Source organism: Pelobates fuscus, chromosome 7 (assembly GCF_036172605.1).
Source record: "Pelobates fuscus isolate aPelFus1 chromosome 7, aPelFus1.pri, whole genome shotgun sequence".
Classification (NCBI taxonomy): Eukaryota; Metazoa; Chordata; class Amphibia; order Anura; family Pelobatidae; genus Pelobates; species Pelobates fuscus.
In genome coordinates this window covers 70,663,911-70,685,713 of record NC_086323.1, presented here as the reverse complement: position 1 = coordinate 70,685,713, position 21,803 = coordinate 70,663,911, and the positions used below count along the sequence as shown (strand labels likewise).

The following is a 21,803-nucleotide window of genomic DNA, read 5'->3' as shown; positions in this document are numbered from 1 at the left end:
GACATTATTTTTTGAAACACAAGGACGTCTAGTATCCTGGAATCATGTTCTTAAATAATAATTCCAGTTGGCTTTAATTTATTACACACATTTTTTCAAGAATACGATGCTGTATCTTTTGCAGCGATTTTACATTTTGCCCCAGTCTAGCTTGAGGGCTAAAGGACCCTGAGAATTTTCCAAGAGCACTTTAGTACTCTGCTTGCATGTGACCTTATTATTACTTCTACATGTCAAGCATCTCACAATCGAATAATATGTCAATTTCTGAAGACTACGTATAACTAAAAACATTAGTGTCTCCATAGAAATCTTTTATTGTCAAAGTTCTAAATCTGAAACCCCTGGTTTCCTTGGCACGCTATAGATCAGTGATGTGAGGACAGTTTGGATGTTCTTGGTTGTTCTAACATGTGTTTATCACATGTCCCATTCACATGGAATTATCGGAGTCTGAAACTGTACTAATATATTACTTTGGCAGCAGTCCGCTCCTTTAAATACTGTTGTTCAACATTTCCCAGGCTAATGATGCCCTCGCAGATGACATTCATGAAAACAAAATCCCATGACACTTCATTTTCAACCACATACGTTCAGTGCATTGCTATGATTATAGCTTTCCTTGGTTTTATTCAGTAAACATTGCATTCCTCCAAAATAATGTTTTAGTACAAGGGAGACTGACTGATGAAAGATCGTCGTCTGAACGAGGCATTAAACCTATTATTTGCAATGTGTTATAAAGTCTCTAGAAGGAGCACTATGCTTTAGGTTTATTGATATCCTGCTCGGTCAATAATGATTGTAAGCAATTTGATTGTCTATGAAACATTGGTGCCTCATTTGTTAATAGCATACCTTCCAACAGCTAATGTGCTTTCCAACACTCTGGAATTCTCTGCAATGAGGGTTATGTCACAAGATATCCTATATGCTGCAATCATTCCCAGAGTCCCTGGAGACTTCCTCTTTATGTAAATGCATGGCAGTATGACATGTTGGCTTGTCTGGGGGAACTGCGTGTTAACCAAAAAAATAAAAAATCAAGTTCAGTGCCGATAATTTCTTACAAGCTGCATCATGCAATGTTAAATTTACTCTACACAATGGTGGTTAATTATATCTAGCTTTTCACAGGACTGGCATTTAGATTCACCAAGAAATATCCAATGTCCTCTGTTTTGTAGATTTGGTTTGTATGATGTGATATGACCCAGTGGGTCTCTACTACTAGAGGACTCATCCCAACTACCAATTTGGTTTAAAGCCCTTCAAGCAAACTCCCATTAGTCTCTGGCAACTGCATGTTCAGTATTCAGTCCCAATACACAAAGAAAACTTTAATATTTTACCTGCACGCACTTCTAAACCCCCAACGTACATTTACTTAATGAACAGTACGTTTTGAATACCACTGTATGGCCGTAAAGTGCTAAAACCACCTCATGTGTCAAGACACATCTCTTGGGTGAGTGCTATGGTACTGACTGTGTACTTAGAAGCCAGGGTAAATATACTGGGTTTTAGAGAAAGGACTCCTTGTAAACCAATGCATATTAATTAATAGTTTAATTAAAAGCAAATTAAGTGGTAACATTTGCAAAAACACCTGATGGTGACTGCTCTGCTTGCATCCCGGTGGCCGCAGGGTGCAGACGAAGGTAGTCTTTACTAGCATTTTCTTTGCCACCATCTCCTTCTTTGAGGCCCTCTTCATCTTCTGGCACTTAATCTGTCAGGAGTCGACGCCCACGCTGTACTGGGGTATAACGTTGATGTCTATTTAGGGTCCTACTGGATCCTTCATGGAAAAAGCCCTTTTCTTCTTAGACTGAGAGCTTGACAACAGTAGCTCTGCTTCTTTGTCAAGCATTGGAAAAATACACAAGACAAAATAGCCTGTTTCATATCTTTACTGGTCTTTAGGAGCATTTCATAAAAATTTTATCTTTTTAAATACTTATTTTAAGGGGGAGGTGTGGCAGAGCCACAATTTTTTTTTTTTTTTTTTTAATTAATTTATTTATCTCCTGTGTAGATGGTTAGGAGTGTGATTCTATTTTATCACTTTATGCAATTTCTAGTGGAGATTGTGTGTAACCAACGCAAGGCAATTTGTTCAATATATGTGCATATTTTATATACAGCTTGAGAGATGAGGTTTATTAAACTTGCCTCCTAACGGCTAGGTACAGAGGTTACTTCATTTGTGAGAGTTTTATTTTTTATTTTTTTTATAATTCTTTATTTTTGTAAGACATGTGCAAATGCGTAACAATGGTATCACCACAATGTGTTTACATGACCTATTCAGTTAATTGCATGCATACCCTAACAAGTCAGGGTTGACAGTTGCTATACATGGATATTGCCAGTACTTGTATTGGATGTCTAGTTTTGGATTTTAGCTCCTAAAGAGAGAGAGGGGTATGTCCAGAGAAGGGAAAGAAAAGGAAGAGAAAGTGGTAAGGAAGGAGGTAAAAGGTAAATACCTGGTTCTTGTGTTCAAGTTCTTCACTGCTAGATAAGCATGTTACAAGGGGGGATGGGAGGGGGGCTCTATGGCTATATTTAGCAAATATACCTAGGGGTCTAGTTCTAGGGTCCTAGAGAACACCGAACACCCGCCTCGGTAGGTTCTTGACTGAGTTCCAGTATCGGATCATGAGTGGGCACTCCCACCTTCAGTCCGCAACCCCTTCAGCATACGTCAGTAGAGGTTTTTCTGCATTCTGAATAGCTTCACTGGAGTTGTGCACCATCGGAACCTTGTTTTAAAGGACTGTTCCTGAAGGGCTATGCATACAGAGGTGGTGTTGCTCACTTCCCATATCTCTTATCATTCAATCCACTCTAGCTCCTCACCCAGGTCTTGTTCCCATTGGTCAGTATATGTCAGTCGTCCCCATTCCCTGGTCTCTGAGCAGAGGTGGGCGTACAGCACCGTTATCATACCCTTGGGCATGGTCTCTGTCAGGCAGAAACGTTCTAAGAACGACATTGGTTGTGGTGCTGCCCCATTGCTATGTGGTTGTTTTGCAAAGTCTTTTAATTGGAGATACCTGAAAAAATCAGCAGGTGTAAAAAGCGTCCCTAGTGTGAGGTCGTCGAACCTAATAATCTCAGTGCCCTGGTATAGGTGGCATAATCTTTGAATGCCCGTTCTCTCTAAATTTCTGTAGTCTCTAGCGGCCATACCAGGAGGAAAGGCCCTGTTGCAGAGAGAGGGCATGAGGGGGGAAGGTAAGGATGCCAATTTGTACTTTAAGTGTGAAAGATCCCAAATTCTCAGTGAGTTGAGAATCGCTGGGCAAGTAACTCTAAGCATGGGTTTGTTTTCTTTTGGCACCCACATAATGAATTGTGGTAAGTCGGCCCCTATCATGAGCGATTCTATCTCTACCCATTTTTTCTCACCTGGAGGCGAGTGCCACATTGCTACCTGTGTTAATTGAGCGGCTAAATAATAATGGTATAAGCAGGGGAGTCCCAGCCCGCCCCTCACTTTAGGCCTGTTTAATTAAACAGAACTTGCAATAAAGAAAGCCTAAATAGGGCTCTCTTTACAGGAAGTGTTTATGGAAGGCTGTGCAAGTCACATGCAGGGAGGTGTGACCAGGGTTTTAACTCCTAAATGGCAGAGGATTGAGCAGTAAGGCTGCAAGGGCATGTTCTATAGACCAAAACTGCTTCATTAAGCTAAAGTTGTTCAGGTGACTATATTGTCCCTTTAATTAAATTTTTTTTTAAAGTGTGTTACTTTGTGAAAGAAAATATGAAAACACATCGGTTGACCTTTGTAAAAGTCAGCACAGGTTTGTAAGCTACGGATTGCTATCTCTGCAAGTTACTCATGCAGATGTAATTGGTGTGTGATTAGCTCTCTCACAAATAGTTTGTGATCTCAAATGCAGAGAACAGTTGGTTTCAGGGTAACTCAAGATATTAAAAAATAAAGTATGTTACTACTTGTATAAAAGATTTTACATAAGACTAAAAGTGCTCGTGTAGACGTGTCTTTTGTCTGGCCAAGATTTATGTGAGTTGTAGCCAAAATGTTTGGGAGGGACTTCATTTAAAAACCCATATAATTTTTTTTAAAGTTATGATTGGGATCGATGCATTCTGACCTGGCTGGAGCTCACTGCAGAAGCTGCAAAGCCTCGCGATTAACAGAAAAATGTTAGAAAGTCTAATATGTTTTTATTTCCTATATATTCTTATTACTGCATTATTTGTATCATATAATGAAGAAAAAAAAAAAAAAGAAAGGTTTACCTCTGTGGAGTGTCCATTTAACTGTAGGCATTTCAGCACCTTATTGCTGCGGTGTTTAATTGCTAACAATCAACATCTAGAAAAGGCAATCTGTTGTCACCTTCTTGAGACCTCTAGTCAGTGTTTGAGAAATTACCCCCTGATTAAACAGAGCAGACTGAACCGAACTTAACAAACTATTAGACACTTTTATCTTCTGTATCCATCTTGACTTCAGAATTAAAAACAAACACAGCGGAAAATCCTTCTTATTACCTACAAACTACAGATGTGTTCATCACAGACCCTTCGGATCTTCCTCGTCCGTCTCTTTAAAATTTGCATTTAAGGCACAGGAAGTTCAAAGTTTAACATATATAGAACACTTTTACATCTTTGCCTGTACGATCTGCTGCTGTAGATGACAAGGACATGATATGAGCATTGTGCATAAGGTATGTGAATGGGGAGTAGGGGAATGTCTGTAATGGTTTGTATGTAGGATTTAAAACCCCAGGGAGCTCAGCTGGTAAGGGCTTCTCAGATCATCAGATGGTTAGAATTTCATTGGTTAGTAAGACGAATCACATGAGAATTGAGCACTCTATACATGGCAGGCTGAGCAGTAGCATGCAGTAGAATCCCCTGAGTTCACAGTAACAAGTCCATCTGAGCAAATAAACCCAAGGCGAATGTCGGCAAGGGAGACAGAATGAAAGATTTCTGCAGCATAGAACAGCAGTATTATATGGAATAATTGAAGACTGTGCACAGTAAGCCTCTGCAGTCTTTTAAGAAGGTTTGCCAAAGATTTGAAAATGTCCAAGGATTGTTTCTGCAATGTCTTTGAGAATGTCACAGCTGTGCTGTGCTGCTTCTACCAGCGAAAGTCTGTTATTGGGGTCAAGGTAAGTGTTAATTTTGGAAGAATGTCAAGGGACATGGTTTGGGAGACATAAAGGGGTATATTTCAGCTGGGCATGTTTTGGGCATACTCTGTACCCCTTTCGCTATCAGTAGGTGGTTAATGCTTCCCTTAATATTTGGCAGGCAAAGGGTTAACTGACAAACTAATCCATGTTTTAAAGTACAATTTCTGTGTTGTCCTCTTCTGTGACAATGTTGTATATCTTCACTGCTTTTAACATTTCTTATATGATTTAGCAGTAACACTGTTATTGCATAGCTCTCCATTAACGGTTTCCTTTTTAACTATGATGGGAGTTAATCAAAATAATGCTTTAGAACCATTTGCTTGGCTTCAATCCGAATCCTATTTGAGAATCTGAAAGAGCAGCTGTTGAAGCTGTCCCTAATACTGGAATCGACACGTTGCCCCATGACACTCCGTTGCTCTGAATATATGTAATAATTGGTATGTGTTTATTTAAAGATAAGCTGGGGTGCCTGTTTGAGCCACAGGACTTTGGCTGTGGAAGCTTAGGTTAGAAGCGAGCCTTTAATCCAGGCATACATTATGGGGCTGCTGTACTCTTGCTTACTCTAGATTAGTTCCATCTCACGCCATACGTAAGTAGTTTTAGTAAATATATATACCACCATGGAGCAGAATTGGAGAAATCCTGAAAATCTACTTATGTTTGGGTCCTTGAGAACTAGTGTGCAACGTAAGACTCTATCCGATCTATCACTATGTGGGTTCTGTATTCTGACGCTCAGCATATTACTTCTGTGTGCTAGCATACTGTGCTATATGGATTCTGTATCCAAGCTTGGAAAATGTGTGTCTTTAATCCTGGCATTCAGCATGCAGATTCCTACCCTGGCATACAATGTGTGACAACTATACCCTGGCATGTGGTGTCTGTCATGGCATACGGTGTGATACTGTATCTGATCATTCAACATATGATTACTCTGTATCCGTGCACATGCGTCTGTGTCATCGCATATTGTACTTTCCTCCTTCATTATAAGGCATGACACATGGTGTCCCTACAGTTGTATAGAGTAATGTATGGCTCCGGTACCCTGGCATACAATATGTGGCTTCTTTATCTTTGCATGGGCCTTTCTGATTTCAAAATTTCCTTTTAATTGCTGTTTTGAACAATTGTCTCCTCTTTCCCTGATTGGAACATTAGCTTTAAAAATAGTGGCAATAAGTGTATAGTATTGGGAAATGATAAATATGTTCCCAACAAGTAACACATTTATCATTTAATTTATCATTTCATTGTTATTCTCTCCTTAGATGAAATCTAGCTTCATTTTGGAGAGTAATGAAAGCGATCGCTTAACAGAAATCAGACATGTAAAAATGATGTCATAAAATTGCCTGCCTTGTGGAGTTCTTGATTGACTTTTTTTTTTGTCCCTAAAACTGAAAATAGCTCTGTGATTCTCATGGCATGCTTCCATCTGACCTAATGCATCCTGTCTCTAGAGAAAGTAACATAGTATTTATGAGAGTGTTAAGCCTGGGAAAAAAAAAGCCCAAACATTTTAACTTTTCAAGAAAGCGGAGGATGTTATTGTTTTTTTTCATTATTTTTTTTTTTCGTGGAAATCTATACAAATGCCTATTTATAGATTATTGTACTTGTCATTTATCTTGTTTCGTGTTCGTCTGCCTGCGCTGTGTGCATAAATCATTCTTGCATATATTGCATAGTAAACTCGTATAATGAAAGGAAAAAAACTGTAAACGGTTTGTTTAGAAGACATGTGAACACTCATTACCTGGCTGCATGGTGTATACAATTGACAGGCTATGCTGTGTATTTGTCACATTAAGTTTTCCCCTCGGGCTGGTTACTAGGCTTGAATTACACTTAATATTCTAGATTTCTAATCTTTTTTTAAGGGTACAGCTGCAAAATATAAACTTGAATATTCACAAACATCAGTTAGGAAAGTAGGTTTGGCATGATTTGTGCATGATGATACATACTCAGCTTCTTCCAGTGCCGGATTAACATAGGGGCTGATGGAGCTGCAGCTCTAGGCCCATATCTATGGAATAAGCCCATTGATTTAATACAAAACAAAAAACGTACTTTTTTTTTTTTTTTTTTTACTACTCTTTACTTGCTCTTGCTTTAGAAAGCGTAGAGTTAGCGCATCATTATACGCATTTATGCCAAGCTCAAGGTGCTGTCTGCACAGTATGCCTTTGGTTGGTCATTCTGCATGATTGGCAGGCAGCCTGACGTTCATTCACACCAGGCTGACCATCTAATTATTTCTGCAGACATGCCACCTTTTGGGCATGTTTGTACCTTTTGGGCAGTTCTGGTTACATGATTTACATCAGTGGCCCACCTTTTTACTGCACCCACCAAATTCCTGCTTCACCGGACACTGCTGTTAGGGGATATGGATTTACTTGAAAAATGAAAGTGAGAGATTAGCATAGGTTGTGTGTTTTCTGCATCCTATGAGTTTCCCTGATGCTTGAGAGGTATGACGGGTTTAGTGTTTTCTGTTGATAAGATTCTGTAATTATGCCCATCATAATTATCAGCACCAGGCCCAATAGGCTCTTAATCCGGCCCAGGCTCCTTCTAGGGTCAGACTCTGCCAATGTGCGTGGTTGGAGCTGTCCTCTGTTACCCCCATAAAAAAGGATGAAAACCAATTCCAGATTAACTGAACTTTAAAATTTCCCTGCTGAAGATTGTCTGAACACAGTTGCTCTATTTGGAGACTATAGAAGACATCCTGGTTTTGCTGAGGTTTCATTGAGTTTCTTCCTTAAGCCACATCCCCAGTAGGATGAGTAGGTATAGACTTATGGAGAATGGAAGGTTAATCTGAATCTTGGTGAATTGAAAGTTCTGCACTGATTTGGGGCAAAGAAACAATACTTAAACTAGACTTGAACAAAACCGTTGAATTTAGGGAAGCGATATTTCACGCCCGTTTTGAATTTTCATGTACAAATGAAGGTCTGTCCAAAATTCATGCTAAGAATGACTCACACAGCATATTTGTTGGCACTTGTCAAGCCAAAGGCACAACAATACCAGCTGCATGAATTGTATCACTTATTATTATTATTATTATTATTATTGCCATTTATATAGCGCCAACAGATTCCGTAGCGCTTTACAATATTATGAGGGGAGATTTAAATATAATATAGGACAATTACAAGAAAACTTACAGGAACGATAGGTTGAAGAGGACCCTGCTCAAATGAGCTTACATTCTTATTTGTGCTTGTACTCGGCAAAATGGATGCTGAAAGGAGAAACCTCTAGGTTGTTTATTAATTTTATTTTTGTAGCACTACAACCAGGGGCGTATTAGCCGCGAGGCAAACAAGGCATTTGCCTTGGGCGGCATTTTCCAGGGGGCGGCAAAAAACGCCGCCCCCAAATGCCCAAGGCAAATGTCTTGTTAGCCTTGCGGCTAACAGACATGCTGGGCTGGTTGCTGGGCGGCCGGCGAGGGAGCTCTTCCCCTGAGCTCTCTGCTCAGCTCCCTCGCGCGCCGCCCGCAGAGTGAGACTGGGAGCCGGAATATGACGTCATATTCCGGCTCCGCCTCCCAGCCTCACTCTGCGGGCGGCGCGCGAGGGAGCTGAGCAGAGAGCTCAGGGGAAGAGCTCCCTCGCCGGCCGCCCAGCCTGCCCGCCAGTGCCGTCCTGCAGCCACTGGACCACCAGGGAATGGGAGAACCCCCCACCCCCAGCATTCCCAAAAGGTAGGGAGGCGGGGGGGGGGGGGAGGGGGGGGAGTAAAAAAAAAAAAAAGTGTTAATGTGAGTGTGTGTGTCTGATAGTGTGTGTGTGTTAATGTGAGTGTGTGTGTCTGATAGTGTGTGTGTGTTAGTGTGTGTGTGTGTGTCTGTTAGTGTGTGTGTCTGTTAGTGTGTGTGTCTGACTGTGTGTGTGTCTGACTGTGTGTGTCTGTTAGTGTGTGTGTGTGTGTCAGACTGTGTGTGTGTGTTTGTTAGTGTGTGTGTCTGTTAGTGTGTGTGTGTCCGACTGTGTGTGTCCGACTGTGTGTGTCTGTTAGTGTGTGTGTGTGTCTGTTAGTGTGTGTGTGTGTCTGTTAGTGTGTGTGTGTGTCTGTTAGTGTGTGTGTGTCTGTTAGTGTGTGTGTGTCTGTTAGTGTGTGTGTGTCTGTTAGTGTGTGTGTGTTTGTTAGTGTGTGTGTGTCCGACTGTGTGTGTCTGTTAGTGTGTGTGTTTGTTAGTGTGTGTGTCCGACTGTGTGTGTCCGACTGTGTGTGTCTGTTAGTGTGTGTGTCTGTTAGTGTGTGTGTCCGACTGTGTGTGTCCGACTGTGTGTGTTTGTTAGTGTGTGTGTCTGACTGTGTGTGTGTCTGTTAGTGTGTGTGTGTGTCTGTTAGTGTGTGTGTCTGTTAGTGTGTGTGTCTGTTAGTGTGTGTGTGTCCGACTGTGTGTGTCCGACTGTGTGTGTTTGTTAGTGTGTGTGTCTGACTGTGTGTGTCCGACTGTGTGTGTTTGTTAGTGTGTGTGTCTGACTGTGTGTCTGTTAGTGTGTGTGTGTGTCTGTTAGTGTGTGTGTGTGTGTCTGTTAGTGTGTGTGTGTGTCTGTTAGTGTGTGTGTGTGTCTGTTAGTGTGTGTGTCTGTTAGTGTGTGTGTCTGACTGTGTGTGTGTCTGTTAGTGTGTGTGTGTGTCTGTTAGTGTGTGTGTCTGTTAGTGTGTGTGTCTGTTAGTGTGTGTCTGTTAGTGTGTGTGTCTGTTAGTGTGTGTGTCTGTTAGTGTGTGTGTGTGTCCGACTGTGTGTGTTTGTTAGTGTGTGTGTCTCACTGTGTGTGTCTGTTAGTGTGTGTGTGTCCGACTGTGTGTGTTTGTTAGTGTGTGTGTCTGACTGTGTGTGTTTGTTAGTGTGTGTGTGTGTGTCCGACTGTGTGTGTCTGACTGTGTGTGTGTTAGCTAGTGTATGCGTATCTCTCAGTGAATGTGTGTGTATTTAGAAGGCGGGGCAGGGGGGAAGGGTTGGGTGGGGGTGGCGCGCGCGCGCGCGGGGGGAGGGGGGGTGTCTGAGTTTTGTCCTGCCTAGGGCAGCACAAAACCAAGATACACCACTGACTACAACTCCTATTGTACTTTGCCATTATCCTGAGAAAGCAACATGGCATCTGTAGATCTTGAATGTGGTCATTTTGGACTATGTGTCCCACAATAACACATCACTGGCCACAAAGCCAACATAGCACACAGGAGCTGAATTCAACTATAGTTATTATTTTCATAATCCATTAACCTGCCAATTATTTTTTCGATTTAATTTGATTTAAAAAAAAAAAAATTAATAATAATAATTCTTCCAGAACGGTGCATAGTTTGTGAGTGTTGGCACAGAAACATGGGGGCAACAGTCGGACTCCTTCTCGTTGAAACGCAAGAGAATGTAAGCAATATAATAAACACTGATTTTACAAACGGAGGTTACCACCTAACCTGGGGCCCTACCTGGACAATTGGATTTTTAGGGCTGGGTTGCAATAGCAACAGTTGTATAAAACCCTGGTATTTCTAGCACTGATAAGTACATAGGTATATATGCATAATACAAATACACATAAATAAGACTCGGACTCCCGCTACTCTTGGGCGGCAGCACAAGTACACATCAGCCCCCCAAAATACAATAAAACCAAAGAAAAGTGTTACCTGTACACTACCCCAAATATCCTAATGCATATTTAGAAAAATTGAGGGTTTTTTGGCTTTACCCCAATGACCATTAGAGGGATACCCACCTGCCAAGTCAAGGCAAACCCCTTAGGTGGATCCTACACTGACTATATTCACTTTGCTTCCTTCAGCTTCAGGCAAAGAAATCTCTGAGACAGAGATGTATTTTTTTTTTTTTAAACCTCTACATTTTTTAAAATTAAACTTTGTTCTTCACACTGGCTCACTTAAGTACACTCTCTCTCTCTCTCTCTCTCTCTCTCTCTCTCTCTCTCTCTCTCTCACTCTGATACACACAATGCACAATGTACACTGAAACACACACATACACTGACCCATATACACACAAATAGACAAACATACATTGACTCATACACACTTAAACTCCACATTCTCGCACACTGCAAAGCCCCATTACTTATTTTGCTTCTGCTGCCTGATGTCTTCCTGTATCATGATTAATTCTGGGGTTGGATCTGGGCTGTCTCTCCTCCCATCAGCCGCTGGGATATGACACCATGCGGTATCCGAATGGCCTTCAGCTCTGTGCACCGCAAAGAGCAATGTCTCTCTTTGCTGCTTCCCTGCTAATTTCCAGCTAGGACAGTCTCCTTCCTCACTTTTATTTGTTTTCTGCATTGTATCGGCCAGGTCCTGGCAAGAGTGTCCCACTGGTAAAATCTCCCATTTCTCAGTGGGCCAGTTTCGCCCTAAACTGGCCTCCCGTAACACGTGAAACACCCAGGGCCCGGGCGCACTTTGTGACCTTTGTTCTGCCTTTTAGTGGTCATTCGCTGTTGCACAAATAATCCAAAAGTATATTTGTTTGACATTGATTTTTGTATAAATAGATAAATAAAATTGTAGTTCTTACACTACCTTATCTATTTACATGTTTGTTAAAGTGATTGGGAAAACCCATAAAGTCCTATACAAACCTATTCTATTATTTTGAAGCGCCTATACACCTACTGGTTTACAGTGTTATTTCTATTGATTTTTATAATCTATTTTAACGATTAGTTGTTGCAGCTCTATTACTTCCTTTATATTCTCTAGCTGTGCAATTCCATGCCATACAGTGGGTTAAATGCCACACGTATGCTTTCCTGTTTGAGGCAGCCACTTGCATACACAGATATTAGGCTATTTTTAAAATAACTTTGGATCAAGGCTTGCCAACATAGTTCAAGCTTTATGCACCAGCCTGCTTTCCTGGTAGCAAACCCAAAGTGTCATGCAGAATTTAGACTATAAATACTGCCACAGTAAACACATCCCTTGCCAAATATGAAAGGCTTCTAAGGCTTGGACTTCCTGACACATAATAGCAAATGATTGATCACCGTCCAGATCTTTATATATAATCGCAAATGATTGATCACCGTCCACATCTTTATATAACTGCACATGTTTAATCACTGCCCGTAACTTTAATAGCACATGATGCCTCTCTGTCCATAACTGTCTATATAGAGCACCAGATGGAGCTCTGTCCACAGCTTTTTATATAAAATTGCATATTTGATCTCAATCCACATTTTTATGAATGATTTATGTCCTCAATCTGTCTCCCTCTTCAACACACAATCACTTTCGTGCATCCCTTACCAGTAGTGATAATTAATGTATTTTGTTATGTTTTGTTCACTATCACCATATAAAAAAAATCTTTAGGTTCTAAAACATGTTTATTTTTGTTACTTTTAAATCTAAAGTTTCAAAAATTATTGGCCTCAGAAACTGTATTTTCTGTCACATAGATAACTCTGTGAGCTGAATGCCAGACTAATTGTTAAACACCTGAGGCCAGAAAAAAATAGGGAATCCGCTACAATATATGGGCATGTGTTGCATATTGCCTTAGACATATGTGTTTAACACAGTGGTGGTCTTTGAAAATCATTTTGAAGTGAGGTGTTACTTTACTTTACTCTTTGTTGCATTGATCCAGCAGAACCCTTTATAATTTTTTTTTATCTATTTTTTTTAAACTCGCGCTATATAAATATAATCTATACCAAAAACAAGAAAAAAGCGCACTTCAAGGACTTAATATTACAAAATATTAAATTTTAGCTTTTATTTACACGATCCAATAAAATGTCGACGTTTCAGCTCCCAATTGAGAGCTGACATCAGGCTGATGTCTTGATGAAAGCTCCCAATTGGGAGCTGAAACGTCGACATTTTATTGGATCGTGTAAATAAAAGCTAACATTTTTATATTTTGCAATAAGTCTCTGGAGTGTGGGTTTTCGTTGTTTTTCTTTTGTGCAATTTTTGCCAAACCTGCACCGGGCTTTGGTTATAACCAGCAGTGCAAGATTTTGGAATTCTCAGTGTTCCGTTACATGACCCTTTTTAATCCTTGCTCTGTATTATAAGAAGATTTGGTCATTTTGTAAGTCTTTTTAATATTGTTAAGGGGGGGGGGGGGGGGCTGTGATTTTCTAACTGCCCCTCAATATGAACCTAAAGAGCATTAATTCGGTCTCTTTATGTCTTTGAACATAACATACATTCTATTTCCCATGTCATTTGCACTTAAACTCTGGAGGTCATCGACTGGAAAAATTAAGATTAAAAGCTACTCAGTGTTGTCTGCATACAAGAATGCACTGCTGGATTATAGCCATAATTCTGAAGCAACGTAACGTGTATTTAACCCTGTGAGTGACGGAGTTTTAGAATAGGATATGAACTCATACATTTTCTGCCATTAAGTGAACAGTGGGGTAAAAAATATAACCTTTTGCCACTTGTGGAAAATTTCCAGAACTTGAAATTCTACTGCAATTCGGAAAATATAAATAAGTCTACAAAATAATGTAAACATTCAGCTGTCTTCTGTTTGACATTTCACATCTTCCAACCCTAGTGTGCATGAGCTGTGCATAAAACACAAGAGAACTTCAAGGGGTGATCACAACTGTTAGAGGTTTCCCCCTTTACTGGGACGGATCGCCAATTATATCGCATTCTAGGGCCCAATCTCAGAAAAGGGCCCAATGGAAGTATAGGAACTGCACTCGTAGCTTCCGAGCTTAACCCAATGAGGGTAGGTGCTCCCGATCTTATGATTGATGTATGCAATTGATATCTGGGGATCCAGCCACTCATCCTTCTTTTTTTCCCAAAGGTGCAGAATTTTTAACCACAAATGAAAATGTTTTGGTCTGTGAAGACCTATTTTTAGAGTTGTCACAGGCTGAAACATTGTAATTTGTAACTTGCTGTGTCCATTAAAAATGTTGCAGCTTTGAAAAAAAGGAAATGTGATTTTTTTTTCCGGATTGTTTACTGGGATGCAATTGGCCTCTAGCTTCAGATTAGGCTTTGAGGTGGGTTCTCCTTGAGCCAGCAGGCAGACTAGCAGATCTTCCTGCACGGCCCTGAGACCTGTCGCTTCACTGAGGAAGCATTGTGATCAGCACCTCTATTGGGTGCAGACCACTTTAAGAGTTCCCTTGCAGTCCCCGGATGCTTCTCAGTGACTCAGAGCACCAATGCCAGTGCTCTGAGTTATTGACTGAGTGCTGGACTGCAAGGGAGTTCTTAAAGTGGTCTGCACACAATATTGGTGCAGACCACAGTTTTCCCCTACTGGACCACAAGGAATTCTGCATCACTTGGGATTCATCTTGCTTCCCCCCAGACCACTAGGGAAAAGTAAGCAATAGGGGGGCAAAATATACACTCTAAGATACCTCACATACAACACTGAGCCACACTCAAAATTCTTTACACACACAACAACACTCAGCCTCCCTCCCCTCACTTAGTTCTTCGCCTATCCCACACACAACACTCACAGAAACCAAGCCCGGAGCTCTAGTGGTGGGGGGGGGGGGGGGGAGGGGAGAGAGAGTGGGTTGCTGCTTTGCCCCTGTATGTGAGCTAAAACTCAATCAAATGTTACTTTGCCAATGAGCTATTGAGTTTGTTACACTTTACCTACACCAATCTTAACGTTTATATACAAGTTGTCCTGAGTTGTTGGAAAATACAAAAACAAAAACACACTACGTCTTCATTGAGTACTATTTGTCAGATTACCAACTCTCCTACCAACTCTCAGCCTGTCCCCAGCGATTACCATGTCAGCCGCAAAAACCCGGCCTCCTTTTATGACGCAGCTAATGAACACCGACGTCATGACGCGAAGAACGCCACGGCCCTCCAAAGTGTTCAAACTAGACCATTTTGGTGGCGTGGTTACCTACCTAATTGAACACAGTATTTAAAGAGAAACCAGGGAGAGACTCATTGCCCTGTTGTGGTTCTTGATAGACCCAAGAGCGTGTTTTTCGTATTGGTATTCTTGTATTCTGACTTTGGCTTCGTTGACTATTCCTCCTTCAGTGTTCCTTTGACCTCGGCTATTGCATTACCGTTGATCCTGATTTCTGGTACCCCTGACCTCGGCTCGCTATTGACTATTCTTTGTGTATGTGTAATGTAAGTCCGGCCACCCTAAAGTGCAGTATACATTACTAGTATTTGCATCTGTGTGTAGGATCCCCGAACGGTCCTGACACTATTCTACCAATCTACTTCCCTAATACTTCCCTTGCCTTTTGTGTCATTTTACCCCACTCCCTCTAGCATGTAAGCTCATTGAGCACGGCTCTCAACCCCTGTTTCTGTGCGTCAAACTTGTCTGGTTACAATTACATGTTTTAGTCCACCCACTGTAAAGCGCTACGGAATTTGTTGGCGCTTTATAAATATTATAATAATAATAATATGGATCAGGCCGCCCAGGCCAGTGCCTGTCGATGTCTGGATGAGAAGATGCGGAGTGTGTGTATGAGTATACAGTTGGTGTCTGCATGGCTCTTATGAATGTGTTGCTGCAAACTTCACAATCTGGATGTAGCTAGTGGAGGAAGCAGAGTGATGAACAAAACTGGCACTTGGTTCCTCCTGTGTTTTGGGCCTTTCGGACAGACTGGTTTTATGATTTTTCAATTATCTGGGATTGTGTCCACCCCTGTATTATATCCGTATAATCATTCTGTGATATGGGGAGATTCCGAAGTCTCCATTGTGTTATGTGTGAGATTAAATGGAGGATCTGGACTGGGAAGTTACTGATCTTGGATACAGGTATGCAGTGCCGACAGGCAGCATTTGTACACAGCATGGCTGGACTTGTGTGATCAGACAGTTGCTGCTGTTGTTGTTGTTTTAGTTGGAGAGGCACAGCTGAGATTTTGTGACCTTCCTGACTAGTCTTAACATTCCTAAAACTTTCTCAGCAACAGAGTTTCCAGTGGGAAAATTTCACTGTTCTGATGCCTATTGGCTTCTTAGATGAGCAATGTCGACTCCCCCCTTCAGTATTGTTGCATACAAGTCTACAAAATTAGATTTTTTCATAGCATATGTAATAACAGCTTTTACATAGTGTTTTATTTAGATTAGAGAGACTCCACCTGCATACGGTGTTGAGTCACTCTCCTACATTTCCAGGTAATATACGTTTTACACTGTACGATTGAGCATGTCTCCATGATTGCTGTAGTTATTCTGTGTGATGAAACCAGCACTGTGATTGTGATGTAATAACCCTGTGCTCCAGTCCAGAGACTGCATCTCCCTAGACCACACTGAAGTGCTGGTAGATTAATGCCCCTAAAGTCCAACCTGGGCTTCCTGTCAAGATTGTTGGGGTATCCTCTTTTTCCAGTGAGTGTTGAGTAGAACACACAAATGTATCTGCGCTATATCATAGCAGATTGTTCCATCCCATTCCAGGGGAAAGAAATAACAAATGCAGGATTGTCCACAGATCAGGTTCTTATTGAAGTCTATTATACACATTAAAGAATTGCTCTGAGTTGGAAGGGACTAAGATTTTTTTAATGCATTTTATAGCAGCAACACAATCCTTAACCCAGCAAAATATAAATGAAACAGAGTGTAGTACTGCAAATATATTGGAAATCCCAAGAAGAAAATCCACTATTCTGGAGCCTCTCTTTCGGATCTATGGCTATAATTTCGATGGGTTGCAGACTGCAAAAGAGGAAGTAGAATTTACATCTTTGACATCCGCATCAGTCTTATAACTGCAGGGTTATTGCAAGTTGTTGCAGTAAGTTATAAACCACAGCATATAATGACAGAATTCCCTGGCATCAGCATCTATATACGCAGAGATTATTATTGCTCTTAGAGTTTCTCTTTCCATTTTGAAAACCGAATGACCTGTGATGTGATTGAATACGGGTACTAAAGTGCCTTTGTCTAATCTGGATTAGGAAAGCAAACTAAATCTTGGATTTCACATTGGGCATGACATGTCATGATTCCCTTTTATTCCAGACGTTTGGTCCTTAAGGGGTTAAATAGATCATACATTGAGCAGTGAATAATGTTTTGGGAATAGGAATTATAAACTATATACAGTGGCGATAAAGAAAATAAACAAATCCTTGTGGGGTGATGAGCAATGGGAATATAATCTGTTTCTAATGATCATTTCATGAGTCCTGCGTTACACAAAGAATCCTGCTAATCACATTGTAGGCTGCTCCATACAAACCATCTACTTTAAGAGACCGTGCACGTTCCAGTGATGACATGCGTTCTCAAGGGATGTGCTGGTGTATACTAATGACTAGGCCAACCAAAATCTCCACGGAGCATCGACTTACAGCTTGACAGGAAGCGTACAGGTTTTCAGTGACTATAGGAGAGATCATATGGACGTTGGGTAAAATTAGATTACATTAAGGCATGACACACATTTTCTGAAAGCATCACATGTAGGATGTGTCAGTTACAGTGCAAACATTTAGAAAACTGTATTCTATAGTCCTCCAGTTCAGTGGCTCCGCGTCTGTACACCCTGAAATGCTTTGCGCAGAGGGTTAAATAAATTACAGTAGGTAAAAAGTTCTATTTTTTTTAATTTATAAAAAAAAAAGTGATCAATTTACATTTATTTCTTTTTCTTTGTCAACAAGTTGTAATATATTTTGCATTTTATTAGTGCAAAGAAATGCTGCAAATGTTAAAATAGAAAAGAAGCATGCAATAATTAAGCTCCAAGAAAATCTGGGTTTATTTCCTCTAATGAAGAGACATTCTCACTACAATGTACAAATACAAGCATTGAAGGACAATATAATGTCTTCCCCAGGGAACGCTTCATTCCACACATTGAGCAAATATGAAGAGGGAACCTAGATAATGATGGACCAGCTATTATATCTTAAAGTGAAAAGGAGAATATTTACAGTCAGGGCAGTAAATGTCTGGAGTGCACTATTTATCATCATTTATTTATATAGCACTTACAAATTTCACAGCGCTACATGTAGTGGGTGAATTGAATAGCAAACCTTTTATGATGGCTACAAGCAAACATAACAGGAGGTTTTGCAAGATCTGCATTCTAGCCTAAAACCTGAGGATTTCAAGTACTTAGTTACTGTGAATGAGACGGGTTGTTGCATTTTTGGTAAGGGATGGTGTTCATAGTCCCATTATGTAAAATGAGTAGGCATTGCTTTAGGTATTAATAAAGTAAATGGCTCCTTTGTTAATGCTTCTGCCTTGGAGCTCAAACTCATGGTGCCAACATGTTTTCATGGACACCTGTCACTTGCCCATGTTGATCAGCCTGCAATATTGTATAATTCATATGCTACATGAGGGATAGCCATTGAAAATGAAGGTTTGTTATAGGAACTGCGTTTATTTGTTTATTGGTTGAGTTCCCTAGTGCAGCACATGGGTTTTACTATGCAGAACATTTTAACGACCTATCAAAGTGCTTGTACAAGTGATTCAATCTGGGAATCCTGATGGGCACTGTGTTTCCCTTTCACATAAATATTTCTACTCAAACAATTCAACAGAATAATGGAACATGCATATTTTTGAGCATGTAGCGTATTGATTTACTGAATCAGAAAAATGGATAATGTCTGTAATGTGTTTAATGCAAGCTAGTGAGCAGTAACTTTATTGATCTTGTATAAGCTATGTAATCTTGCAGTATTTTCTAAACGCACAATTGTAAAAAGAAACCCCATTTGCGCTTTCTTATTTTTCACAGAACGTGGCATTCTGTATTTTACTCGCATTAAAATGCACTTTCTGGTATTTAACGTTTATGGAGAGATGGATTCTATAAAATGGCTTAAAAGTTGAAATATTTAAGAACCATTTCAAATAGATTTGCAAACAAAAAAAAGTCGGCTGAGCGGTCTGATTGAATGTATCTTAGAGCCTTGGTAACATGATACAAGCTCAGAACAATGAGTGACATTTTCACATCCATTCTGTGTTAGATCAGGGGTGGCATTGCCAAAATGTGGACTATGTACTCTGGCGCCTATCTGCTTAATTTCTTAAAGTCTCTAATCTCGGTAGATGGCTTCTGCAGATGTTTCCCTCACTGGAGTGAAGGTTTGAGTTATGCTTTAATTCCTTTTAACAAAAATATTTTTTTTACTTTCAATTCTTAATGTAAATATATTCCCACAGCATATTATGAACATATGTTTTATAGTGTATATGCATAGCAGTGTGATATAGTCACTTTGTTCTGTAATAGTGCATGGCTAGACCAGCACACATTTTAGGCCAAGTTTAAAAAAAAAATCTGAGGCTGACACAACTGTGCCCTCAAAATACTTATGGCCCTAAGGAGCCTGTAATGACATAAGGTTGATTAGCGCAATAGACACAAAGATACGAAGTAATGAAAAAGTACTGAAGAGAGAACTCACAGGCCAATATCTAACTTTACCTTCACGCAGTGTCTCCTTTTTGCATTGTACCAATTCCTCATTCCCCAAGTGCCAACCCTCCTCTTCTTCACCAATCTCTCCCATCCATTATGCCAGCCTCAAACCTTTGAGCTTTCTGGTAGACCATGAGGACTTGTACCTGTAACTCCAAATCACCATACTGTGTATTTAACCTCTTTTAACCCTATACTAATGTCCAAGTCCTACATTTATCAAACCACAGAGCAGTGTCTTTTTAATTCGGTAGTGAAATAGTCAAATTTGGCTGCCGTTATGCCAAGTTGAGCTTTTTTTCTTTGTTCTTCTTCCATCTTCCCAATATGAATCTCTGCAGCAATGTGATCCCTTTTAATCTAGGAGGGAAACATTCTGCTCAGTCTGATTAGTATTCAGTTGATTGTGAATACAGTGAACCTCAGGAATTTTATCAGGATCATTAAACTGGTTACTGAGAAGCCTTTTCATTCTTTTCATTCAGTCTACTCACTTGTTAGTGGCCCAGATTGATTTTTGTTTTTTATCCAAGCATATTTGGTGCTACCCCAAAGAGCCGGTCAGTAACTGTACATGTACATAGACTAGAGTCTTACCCTTATATTAAAGGATCACTATAGTGTCAGGAAAACAAACCCGTTTTCCTGACACTATAGTGCCCTAAGGGTGCCCCCTCGGCACTGGTGACCTCTCCTTCCCCGCTGACGTCCGCTTCAGAGTGGAGCGGAATGCGCATGTGCAGCCAGAGCCGCACGCGCGCATTCAAACAGGCCATAGGAAAGCATTTCTCAATGCTTTGATATGCACGTTCTGCATGCTGGATGCAAATTTTGCATCCAGCGTCACAGATACGCCTCTAGCGGCTGTCAGGAAGACCGCCACTAGAGGTTGGATTAACCCTGCTATGTAAACATACATTCTCTGAAACTGCTATCTTTACAGCTGCAGGGTTAAAACCTGAGGGACCTGACTATAGTGTCCCTTTAAAGATATTCGTTTAAGTGGGGAAAATAGCAATACATCAGCATAGGTTTTGTTATTATTAATACGTTAACTGATTCAGTACAAAGCTCTTTAAAAATGATGTGTTTTGTAACTTGTTATATAATCTCTTCTGTTAAATAAACATGTAGGGTTTTTATTCGCATAACGGCTAACAGTCATAAATTAGAAATGTACTTGCGTAGATATTTTTACCAACAACTTGAATTTTGCCTAGCCAGGAATTCTGAAGGGAGTTGCTGTTTGTAGGCCAAATCAGCAGAGCTGGACCCATAGCTAACTTGGAGACATGTTTATTTAAGTATTTGTATTAAAAATATCACACTACAGTATTGGATTTTATGCTGCACAATCCCATAATACAGTTCTGTTATACTATTAAGCCTTTGCATTCCTTTTCTCCCAGAATGGTACCAGGCACATCCCATTAGCCTCATTGCTCTCACTTTATTTCTGTAACATGTATATACTAAGTATCCATGTGCAAACAAATTATTTTTGATCAGGTACTTAGGTTGTAATATTCTAAAATGTAACATGGCCACAATGATACAGCTTAGATATGTAGAAAAGTTATACAATGGTTCTGTTTCCAGATGATGTGACGAAATGGCTGAACCAGTAGCACTGCTGAGCGTATGCAATATTTGGGTTCTGTGGTTCAGATTTAAGGTCTGTCATTTGAAAAGTTATTATCACCTAAATTACAATTCTCTATAACTAGTCACCATTTTATGTGCAGCAGTATTTTTGAGACCAAAAAAAATAAACCCTGCAGGTTAGGAGAACTGAGCAGAAAGAACAGGCTTATGAATCATGGGACATTTTTCTTCTTTTATATTTACATATCCCCCAACATTTCAAATGGACAAAGAGGAACACTTTAATTTTAAAGGCGTGAGTGGGTGTGGCCAGAGGTAGGGCTGTCTTAAATTTTTTTTTTTTTAGGTTTTTGCTAATAATAATGGATGCAACAAAAATGTAATTTAGATATAGAATAATTTATCTTATTTACACAGCCTGATTTCTAAACATATTTATTGTAGTTTAAAGTCCCAATACTGTGTTCATTATTGCTGTGGATCTGGATCTACACACATTATGTGGAGCTCCTAAGATAGAGGGATATGTATTCAAA

General features: G+C 40.2%; 1 protein-coding gene across 2 annotated transcripts in view; it reads left to right on the top strand.

Moving 5' to 3' along the window:
• BCAR3 (BCAR3 adaptor protein, NSP family member) overlaps positions 1–21,803 on the top strand; it is a 110,448-nt gene that overhangs the window by 65,361 nt on the left and 23,284 nt on the right. Inside the window, exon 1 of one of the 2 annotated variants that reach the window (XM_063428408.1) lies at positions 4,911–5,168. The exons of the other annotated variant lie outside the window; for it this stretch is intronic. Within the exon in view, the coding sequence (XP_063284478.1) occupies positions 5,079–5,168 (90 nt within the window). The 5' untranslated portion in view covers positions 4,911–5,078. Of the gene's footprint in view, positions 1–4,910; positions 5,169–21,803 lie in introns of those variants that run through there. 2 annotated transcript variants of the gene reach the window in all.